The sequence below is a fragment of the Panthera uncia genome, chromosome A2 (assembly GCF_023721935.1).
Source record: "Panthera uncia isolate 11264 chromosome A2, Puncia_PCG_1.0, whole genome shotgun sequence".
Classification (NCBI taxonomy): domain Eukaryota; kingdom Metazoa; phylum Chordata; class Mammalia; order Carnivora; family Felidae; genus Panthera; species Panthera uncia.
The window spans coordinates 9,039,599-9,050,308 of record NC_064816.1 but is presented as its reverse complement, the minus strand read 5'-3'; the positions used below and the strand labels follow the sequence as shown (position 1 = coordinate 9,050,308).

Here is a 10,710-nt window from a genome sequence, read left to right as displayed (position 1 = left end):
CCCCCCCCCCCCCCCCCCCCCCCCCCCCCCCGCCCCCGTCACCTGCTCGAAGGCCCAGCTCTCGGCTACTCGCTTGGCGCTGAGGTCCAGCAGCGCCTCGGGCCGGCCCCGGCCGCGCACGGCCCCGGCCCCGGCCCCGGCATCGCGCTCCTCAGGTCCCACGGGGCAGCCCCGGCTCCGCTTGGCCGCAGGGGGGTCCATCGGCCGGACCGGGGCCGGGGCGGGGCCTGTTGGGGGGGTCGGTCCGATGCCCGCTTTGCTTCGCCGGATCCCGCGCCCCCCTACCCGCCTTCCAGTTCGTCTTCCGCGCTCGGCCGCCCCGGGACCCCAGCCGCACCCCCCCCCCCCCCCCGCCGGGCCCGCCGGGGGATGGGGCCCCTTTAAGACTCTTCACAACAATGAAGCTGCCTCAGTCGCCGCTTTATCCTCCGCCGTCGTCCCGCCCCCGCCGCCCGTCCCCATTGGCCCCCCCCCTCGGCCTCCGAGGCCCTCCTCCACCATTGGCTGCACCTCCAGACCCGTCCCTAAATTCTCGCTGTTCATTCGTTGGATATGCCGCCTGTCTTTTGGGGGAAGCCCAATCAGAAAGCTCATCGGGCTGCGCTGTCAATCATGGGGCACCTGCGGCCAATCACAGTAGGAGGACCCCCGCGGCGCAGGCCGTACGCGAAGTTTCGGGGCGGGTCCTGGGTTCATTCACAACATTCCTCTCCCGCCCCCCTCCGGCTGGACAGCGCGCCCCGGGCAGCTGGGGCTGCGCCCACACACGGCTTTGTTTACTGAGGGTCGCTTCCGGGCTCCGCAAGGGGACAATCAACAAGGCTCGGCCAGGGAGCGAGACTGAGCGGCGGGATTCCAGGGCAGCAGCTCGGCCCCTCCTCCCTCTGGGCTGTGTGATGCGAGAAACTCTCTCAGCCTCTCTGGGCGCGGAGTCAAGTTTTGATGTTTTGGGGGATGGCGGGGCGGGCGGGGGGCGGGGAGGATCACAGTCTCCTTGTGGAGCTCATGGGGGCTGCAGACCTCCTCTCTAGAAACAGAGCTCAACTCAAGCCCTAAGAGAGGAACCCCTAATCCATTCTATGCCCTGAACATTACGTTGAGTCATAGGCAGTTGCTGATCTTCGACCGGTTTTGACCGACTAAAATGGCAATTTCGTAAGATTGAACTAATACTTGTCGAATCCGATCACCTCTAATTGTTTTTCCGACCCATTTTGTCCTGGACACCGTCTCTCGCCCGGAAGCCGCCCTTGGTCTTGATCGCCGGCCCCGCCCCCACGGCCCACGCCATCCTTCCTTTCCCCTGTCCTTAGAAAACCCGACGTTTCCCCTTCGGCACGCTTTTCGCCATTATCATTACATTTCTGCATGTGTTTTAGCAGCTGTTTAGTTTCTGACTCTTTCCTCTCCACCGAGACCCCCGGGGGCGGTCGTTTGGGTAATCGGTGTACACCGCAAGCACCCGAACAGCAGCCGGCACACAGCAGTCAACCCGTAACCTACCGACTGAGCCAACTCAAACTCTGTTCCCGTTCCGCTGAAATGTCTACAAAGCGGGAAACACCGAAGCTGGCCCTTAAGTGGCCCCATTGCTGTCCCCAGTCTCCCCACCCCATATGGAAACTGGCTTTTTCCTTCCAGGAATTTCCAGCTGCACTTTCTGGCCGGTGCCCAACCCACCGTTCAGTAAACTCCCTCCGACCTGTGCTGTCCAGTAGGGTCACCACTGGCCACAAGTGACCTTTGAGCCCTTGAAATGGGGCCGGGCGGTAAATGTAACAAGATGGATTTCAAGGACTTAGTAGGAGGGCCACCTGGGTGGCTCAGTCGGTTAAGCGTGATCTCACAGCTTGTGAGTTCGAGCCCCACGTCTGGCTCCGAGCTGTCCCTGCTTCAGATTCTGTGCCTCCCCCCTCTGCTCATGCTCTATCCCCTTCTCTCCCTCTCTTAAAAATAAATAAACGTTAAAAAAAAAAAAGTTGCTTAAAAAAGAAAAGGACTTAGGAAAAAAAGGCAAAATATTTCCCTAAGAATTATTTATTTTTTAAAAAAATTTTTTAACGTCTATTTATTTTTGAGACAGGGAGAGACAGAGCATGAACGGGGGAGGGTCAGAGAGAGAGGGAGACGCAGAATCTGAAACAGGCTCCAGGCTCCGAGCTGTCAGCACAGAGCCCGACGCGGGGCTCGAACTCACGGACCGCGAGATCGTGACCTGAGCTGAAGTCGGACGCTTAGCCGACTGAGCCACCCAGGCGCCCCAAGAATTATTTATACTGATGTGTTGAAATGGTAATATTTTAGGTAAGTTTGGGTTAAATAAAATACATGATTCAAATTAATTCCACCTGTTTCCTTTTATTTTTTTATATTTTATTTGGTATCAGGACATTTAAAGTTACATAGGCGACATGCATGGTTAACTTCTATTGGACAGCAGTGGTCTTGAGACACCACAACCTGCCATAATAGCAGCAGCAGGAACAACGTGCATAATAATGTGCTCTTGCTGTTCTGGCATATTATCACTTTTTTTTTTTAAGTTTATTTATTTTGAGAGAGAGACAGAGAAAGCACAAGCTGGGGAGGAGCAGAGAGAGAGAGAATCCCAAGCAGGCTCCACACGGTCAGCATGGAGTCTGAGGCGGGGCTCGAACTCACTAACTGTGAGATCATGACCTGAGCCGAAATCAAGAGTTGGATGCTTAACCGACTGAGTCACCCCGGTGCCCCTAGCATATAATCACGTTTAAGCCTTCCAACAGTGCTGCAAAGTGGGGCTCCTTGCCTCCATTTCTCAGATGAGGAAACTGAGGCTTGGAGAGGGAAGCGCTTGCCCGAAGCTACCCGGTCTGGGATGCCCTAGACTTATTGCCAGAAAAGTTGAGGCAAAGACGGACCGATGGGGAAGGATAACTGGACTGTGGGGAGACGTGGGGAGGATGAGGAGGGACTTCAGTGAAGCCCACGTTTCGGGTGCTCCCCTTGCCAACAGGACCCCAGAGCCACCCTTACCCGTGATCCTCTTCAGCAACTGGAACGTGGCTGTGTCAGCTAAGCCCGGGTCCCGGTCCCTGAGGATGCTTCAGTGGGTGTCCTGAGACGTTGAATCAGAGAAGTCACCCCAGGCTGCTCTAGTGGGTTAACCATAGGAGGAATGGAGACTAGGGTATCACAGAGTGAGGATGTTATTTTATTCTCTGACATTAGATATTAATACTGTCACCATCCCCATCAGGCACAGAAAGGCCAGGTGAACTTGCTCAAGGTGAACTTGCTCAGGGAAAGGATAGGGCCCCGCCTTCAAGCCCTGCGGGTGGTTCTGTCACATTGCTGGGGATCAAATGCACAGAGTTTGGGAAAACACCAACATTCTATTCCATTTCCCTGATTTTGCAGAGGAATGAGACCCAGAGAAGGTCAGAAAGTTACCCCAGGCCACGCAGTGATCCCAGGAGAATATATGAGGTCCGAAAGGCCCCTGGGAATCTCTTGGCCTGCTCTCCTCCCAGCAATGCTTTTAGGAGAGGTTGGGAGCCAGGTTCCGGACATTCCCATGTCCTCCCTTCTCCACGCAGCCGGCGAACTTGGGCTTCAGAGAAATGGAAGCCACGTTTATCCCGCCAGGCCGCTGTGAGCTCATTGTCTAGGCATCCACAGCTCCTGACCCCAAACCCACATGTATTTGAGACCCGTGGGAAATAGGGTGGCCCCGGCGGCTCAGACGAAGGGGGATAAGGGCCCCCAGCTCTGTGGCCACCCCACCCCAATTTTTCCAGGGTCCCTCCCTTCTGCCAGCCCCCTGCACCAACCCATGCCCTTGTTGACTCAGGCAGGAAACCAGGCGGAGCAGTTTCACTTCCTGGTTCTGATGCAGCCCCTCTGGCCTGTCCAACTGGCAAGATCTACTTCTTACATTTCTCTTCTTCCCTTTTGGAACACAGGTTCATGGGCTGACTGTCGGGGCCCCGCCAGGAAAAACGGGCATTCAGGCGGAGGGGGATGATGGAAGCAAGACAGGAGAGGCTTGGGAAGGAATAATTGTATCTGAAAAGCCACACTTAGTGACTGCTCTGGCCCTGGGGAGAGGGCCAGGGTGGCGGGCAAGAGAGGACCGGCTGAGTGGCTAGTCTCGGGCTCCGATCTTTGGATCTTTGGACAAAGGCAACTCTCACAGCCCTCGGGCTCCAGAATTCTCCTGAGGGAGGGGCGTTAAGATCCCCATTCAGCAGATGGGGAAACTGAGGCTCAGTGAAGTGACAGGACTTGCTCAAGGTCACACAGCCAGGAAGCGGCAGAAACTGACCCTGAACTCAAGGTGGAGGGGTTTCCCAAAGTCTGGGGCTCTTGGTTTCCGCACCGACGGGGGGGGGGATTTCGTGGGCAGGTGGAAGGAAGAGCAGAGAAGGAAAAGCCATGCCGCTGGCAGAGGCCGTTTGGGGAGGCTGCGGGGGTTGGGGGAAAGGGGAACGAGTGGGTTGACATTCCAGACCTCATACCTGTTGCGCCTGAATGCCTTTTCCTCGCCCCTGGGGTCCTCCTCACAAGGGCCGGCGTCAGAGGGACAAAGGGAGCAGGTTTACGGGAGTCCCTGGCCCGCCGGGGCGCCGCCAGCCTCAGTGGCGCTGGCCTGGATTCGAGGTGCCTCCTGGTGGCCGAGGGAGGCACCAGAGGGCCCTTGGAGCCCACCTTCCCCCAGTCCTTGCCCCTCCAAGATTCCAGATAAAGCTTAAAGGAGAATTTCCAAAGGAGGAAGAAATCATGAGTCTCACGGACATATAAAGACGGACACGTGTTAAAATTTTTATTGAGCTCATGTGGGAAGCAGGCAGATGTTCTCCGCGGTTCAAAAGAGTCTGGAGAACAGGCACTTTTACATATCAGACTATTTACCCAAATCCACGTGCAGATGGGGGCAAATTGTTTTTTTCCACAGGGGAGGAGGGTTGTCAAAGGAACCTCTTCCAGACCGGATGGGATTTGCACGTCTACAGATAAGAGTGGTTTTATATTGCTATCAATTGGTTACAATTTACGGAGCCGAGAGGTCAAAGACAATGCTATGAATCAGATTAACCCGGAAGGGTGTGTTGTATAGAGATGATGCACTGAATAACCAGAACTGATTCATTGAAATGCAAAATTTTCCTTGCAAAAGAAAAAAAAAAAAAAGAAACAATACATTACTTCCTTCCTTCAATGAACACCTACTGTGCACCGTCCTAGGTGTTGGGAGGCTCAGCAGTGAACAAAGGAGCAAAGTCTGGAGCGGAGCAGAGTGACCACTCCTGGGGGTGGAGGTGCGGGAGGGCCGAGAGGGGCTCCCGGAGGCGGCATCCGGGAGGCGGAGGGAACCACAGCAGGAGGCAGGACGGGAGACGAGGGGGCAGTGGCCAGCTTGAGGTTTGTTTTCTGTTCTCTCCACTAGAATGCCAGTTCTCAGCTCTACCTAGCTGTGCTCGGCACACAGTAGGTAGACAACAAATGCCCGGCGGGCAATGTGGCTTCCTCTCAAAAGGCAGAAGCCGCTCGCTGTCTGCTTAGGGGATAAACCACCGTGCTGTGACCAGATGGCAGGGGCGCCCAGGTTGACCAAATGGGGCTCAAAGTGGGGCATGCCCCGAGGATCAGAGTCCCAACCCCAGGCCTGCCCTCCATCCTCCCCCCCTCCCCCCGCCCCAGAAACCTGAGCGCTGGATCCGGGGAAACCCCAAACTAGTCTTTCCATCAAATTTGGGTCCTGTTGCCACAAGTCCCTATTTTTCTTTTTTTTTTTTTTTGAATAGTAGGCTTCAGGCCCAGCGTGGGGCTTGAACTCATAACCCTCGGATCGAGACCCGAGCTGAGATCAAGAGTTGGACGCTTGGGGCACCTGAGTGGCTCTTGGTTTCCGCCCAGGTCACGATCTCTCCATCCGGGAGCCTGCGTAGGGCTCCAGGCTGACGGAGTGGAGCCTGCTTGGGATTCTCTCCCTCTCTCTGCCCCTCCCCCACCTGTGCTATTTCTGTTTCTCTCAAAATAAACTTAAAAAAAAAAAAAAAAAAAAAAAAAAAAAAAAGAAAGAAAAAAAAGGGCCACCCAGGTGCCCCAGCCCTGATCGTTCAAGTCGTAACTTACAATTTTGTGTGTGTGTGAAACTGCTCACAAATAAAATCTGTCAATTAAAAGAGTAGTTCAGGGAGCCTGGGTGGCTCGGTCAGTTAAGCATTCAGACTCTTGGTTTTGGCTCGGGTCATGATCTCAAGTTCCTGAGATCGAGGCCCGCACAGGGCTCTGCACGGACAGTGTGTAGCCTGCTTGGGATTCTCTCCCCCTCTCTCAAAACAAACTTAGGAAAAAAAAAAAAAAAAAGCCCACAGCTCAGCGGCATTCAGCACGTTCATGTTCAGCAGCCGCCCCTGCAAACCTTTTCTTCCTGCAGGATGTGACCCCAGCGTCCAATGGTGGACCCTGCCCCCCCCGCCCCCCCCGGGTCCCCCCAAGAACCACCCATCTGCTTTCTGGTTCTCTGTGTGCTGGCCCGTTCGGGACGTCTCCCATAAACGAGAGCATACAGCACGTGGCCTTTCACAGTGGCCTCCTCTCCCGGAGCGTGGACTCGAGGTTCAACGAGGCAGCGAGCTGGCGCTTTGTACCTTCGCGGCAGAATGTGACTCCGTCGTGCAAACACGCCCTTTATCCTCCGTCTGCTCAGGGACATCTGGGCCGTTTGTCTTCTGGTGACTGAAACTGGCAGCGCTGTGAACGCTCACGTCCGAGCTGTTGGTCAGGCCCCCGTCCTCAATCCTTTTGGGCGTGTGCCCGGGAGTGGAACGGCCGGGTCGTGGGTAATTCTACGCTGAACTTACTGAGGGGCCACCAGACCGTTCTCCACAGCGGTCGTCCCCTACTGTGCAGAAAAATTTTAGTCGTTCAAAAAATTTTGACCACCACTCCACGGGATCGAGAAAAGCTGCCAGCGGTGGGTTAGGCTGGCCGGGAAAGGACAGGCCACCGGGGGATCAGTCACCCAAACGTGCGGCCGACCGCACCCACAGGTGCCACCACCTCCCCTGGACAGCAGCTCAGTGTCACCCAGACCGCAGCCGAGTCCGTCACTGTGACCTGCTCCCCACACCCCTGGGGCATGGTGGGGGTGCTGGGGGTGCGGGAAGAAGGCCGACAAGCTCTTGGCTGATTGACAGGCACCGTGTGGTCCAGCAGGACCGCAAACAATGACCGAAGGGAGGAGGGACCCAGGAGGGAGCAGGAGAGGCGGCGAACGGGCAGCGGGGATCGGGGACCCCGTTAGCGGCTGTGCAAATCCCTGCTCGGTAGCGTTCACGCCACCTAGCCTGGGCATCACGAGGGTTGGGCTGGCACGGAAAGCACTGGCACGGAAAGCACTGGCAGGGCGCCTGGGCCACTCGCAGTGCCGCACACGTACGAGCCGTCAGGACTAAACGTCGAGGTGGCCTCGAGCGGCTGACGAGCGCATCCGGGCTTACCCGGCACGGAGACCCTACCAGGTGGCGTCAGCCTGTCACACGGGCGGGAAAGGAGCTCCCCGGGACGCCTGGCTGGCCTCTGGCAGAGGCAGTGACCTGGGCATGCCTGCAGGGGGGTGTCAGGTAAGCGAGGAAGCTGGTGGGAAAGGCCCAGGGTGTGAGGGACGAAAAGCCTCTTCTTCGGCTCCTGGGCTGAAGGTGCAGAAGCCTCTCCGTCCCTCCCCGGGGCACACGCCGTTCTCCGGTGGAAGCCGCCGGGACTGGCCTGGGTCGGGGCACCGAGGCACCAGCTCCAGAAACGGCCCACTCACAGGAGCACGTGAACGGCATGCGGGAGGAACGGCGGTCAGGTTTATTGCTCTGGGTTAAACCAGTGGAGGGAAGACCTGAGGAGGGGGAGGAGGACACAAGAAACCGGCGGACATTTCCTCCGCTTCCGGGGTTCTTCGGGCCCTGGGAGTCTGACCGGGGCGTTTCAGGTCCGCGGCTCACCTACTCTTGGGCTCACCTACTCTTTCCCCAAGGAAACTCGAGGTGCGTGAACCCAAGGCTTTGGAGAGCTCGGCTCCTCCCTGCGGTGCCACCTGCAGGGTCACCGGCATGGATCTGAGCACGGAGGCTGTGCCGATGGCCTCCACCGGGCTGGTGTCCTTAGGAAGGCGTCTTGGTGGAGGAGGAAGAGGCTGCCTCCTTCTTGGCCGGGGCCTTCAGCAGCGCCAGCTTCTTGGGCAGGCTGCTGCTGGCTTTCATGACCACGTCATGTTCAATCTTCTTCCGGATCCCGACCTCCAGGTCCTGAGGGGGCAACCACAGGGCGGTGAAACTGGGTCCTGAGGTGGGGGGCTGACCCGTCACCCTCTTTCTGCCAAGAGCTCATAGGAGACTGGATGAGCAACTTCCCACGAACAGTACCTGGGGTCTGGGGTTTAAACACAAGTCCTGTTCTCATCTCTGAACCTCAGCTTCTAAACCTCTATGCATCCCCATTTTACAGATGGGGAAACACGTTCCAGCAATGTGGAGGCACCTGCCCAGGGTTCCCAGGACAGGTGAGTGAAGGGGGACTGGAACCCAGCATGCCCAGAGTCTTTGGTCTCAGTTTCCAGGCACCAGTCCCCTCTTGTCACGTGTTATCTCCACTTGGCAGATGGTGGCCTGGGGCTCTGAGACAGAAATGTCAGAAAGCAAAGGCACACGGGTTTGGGTCCAAAACTGGTAGTTTAATCCTATTTCCTAAACTGCCCCATCCTGCCCATGAGTTCCAATGACCATGACCACCGCGACTGTCACATACCTAGATGCAGGGAACAGAACAGCAAACAAGACAGAAAAGTCTCTGTTCTCAGGGAGCTGACACTCAGCATGTATATGCAGACAACATAAATACCCGTAACCCACTAGGTGAAAGTGATGGTAAGTGCTGCTGTGGAAGAAAAAAACAAGGGATAACAAGCGAGGGGTGGGGGCTGTTACCAAGGACAGCCGCTCGGAAGTAATGCCTGCAGTCAGACTAGACTGAGAGGAAGGGAGCCTTGTGGATTTCTGGGAGAAGAATCCCACAGGAAACAGCGAGTGCAAAAGTGCTGAGGTGGGATAAGGAGTAGTTAAGGGGCCAGTGAGCAAGGGGGAGAGTGGGAGATTAGGGCAGGGAGGCGACAAGGGCAGATCTCGCAGGGCCCTGTGGGCCACAGGGAGGATCTGAGCTTTTCTCGGGGTCACGTGGGAGACACTGACGGCTGGGAGCAGACGGGCTCGGCCAGACTTGGGTGCTCACTGGCGCCCTCTGGCTGCTGTGGTGGGGGGTAGGAGATCAGGGAGGGTGCACCTGCACTGATCCGGGTGGTAGTTGATGGGGTGGGAACAGGAAGGGGGTCAGGGAGGTGGGAAATGGGTGGATTCTAAACTAATACTGAAGGCAAAAAGGACGGGATCAGACCCAAATGTGAGAGAAGGGGGGAAACGATGATCCCAAGTATCTGGAAGGACAGAATCTTCCTGAATCAAAACGGTGGCAGGGTCATGTCGGGGAGGGAGAGGGAAGCATCAGGAGTTTGGTTTTGGATGTGCTGAGACTGAGACGCCCATGTGACAGTCCGCCTCCCGCTGCCACATGGAGGTAAGCAGGCCCTGGGGTCTCAGAAAACCTATGCTCTGAGCAAACGAAACGACTTGCTCAAGATCATGCATTAGTTCGAGTGGAGTACAACTTGAACTCAAATCTGACTCCAGTAAAACTAGTTTTAAATCTCTGTAAACTTCTTCGTAAGCTCCACCCTAGCCACCTACATAAAGAAGTTGCATTTAAACACAACCACAAAAATGACACCCAACGCGGCTAACGTTTACTTGAGTCCCGTGCTGTTCTCAGCGCTTTACAAGTGCCCTATGGCATTAAATCCTTACGACTCTAGAAGAAAGGTGCAATCACTATGACCATGTGACAGGTAAGAGACTTCGGGTGAAGAAATAGCCGTTGACGGCTGCGATCGCACCCGCGCGGCCTTCCTTCGAAACTGGGGTTTCTACTTCCCGTGCCACCTCCCCTCCCAAGTTCCACTAACGAACGGTAACAGCGAGAGCAACTGGCGGGGGTTTAACACTTCCTGCACGTCGGGCCTTGCTTCTACGGGGTCCGGTGAACGATGTGGGAGGTTCCGGTACCCACGGCACAGGAGGGCGGAACTGAGGCTCAGAGAGCGGAGTTCTCCAGGCTCCCCCCTCCGCCCTTCGCCAGCCTCCAGGCTCCCCCACCGGCTCCAGTCTCCATCCTCCGCCCATCACCGCCTTCAGGCTCCTCGCACGCCCCCACTCACCTTCTTGAGCTTTCGCTGCTGCACGATGCGTGCCTTCTTGGGGGCGATGACACGACCTGGGAAGAGACGCACTCGTGTGAGGCCGGGGAGCCCCGGGTCCCCCTCGCCCCCCATAGCCCTCAACAGCTCCTCACCGCCCTTCCTCGGGCCTCGGTTCCGCTCGGAGGCCGCTGCCGCCGCCGCCTTGCTCTTCCCCGGCTTCCGGGCCTGGAACTTGCGCTGTCCCTGCGCCATGATGCAGCACGCACAGGAAAAGGCGGGGCTGGGAGAAAATACAGCCGGAAGACGCAGAGCACGATGGGATACAGTGGGGCCGACGGGGCGCGCGCAAAGACTCACGGGACACAACGGGGCAACGCATTAAAGAGACAGCTGCCCACAGACGTAAATGATATGGAGGGCTTTGCAAA

General features: G+C 56.9%; 2 protein-coding genes across 2 annotated transcripts in view; both read right to left on the bottom strand.

The window, feature by feature from the left end:
• Positions 1 to 447, bottom strand: part of ZSWIM4 (zinc finger SWIM-type containing 4) — a 17,910-nt gene extending 17,463 nt beyond the window's left edge. The window contains exon 1 of the mRNA XM_049639973.1: positions 43 to 447. Coding sequence (XP_049495930.1) covers positions 43 to 201 — 159 coding nt within the window. The 5' untranslated portion in view covers positions 202 to 447. The remainder of the gene's footprint in view (positions 1 to 42) is intronic.
• Positions 448 to 4,779: 4,332 nt separating this feature from the next.
• On the bottom strand, positions 4,780 to 10,622 carry CA2H19orf53 (chromosome A2 C19orf53 homolog). Its single transcript, XM_049639972.1, has 3 exons — positions 10,435 to 10,622; positions 10,301 to 10,356; positions 4,780 to 8,282 (listed from the first exon to the last, which is right to left on the bottom strand). The coding sequence occupies exons 1-3, from the start codon at positions 10,532 to 10,534 to the stop codon at positions 8,139 to 8,141; spliced, it is 300 nt and encodes a 99-aa protein (XP_049495929.1). The 5' UTR covers positions 10,535 to 10,622; the 3' UTR covers positions 4,780 to 8,138.
• Positions 10,623 to 10,710: the final 88 nt, after the last annotated feature.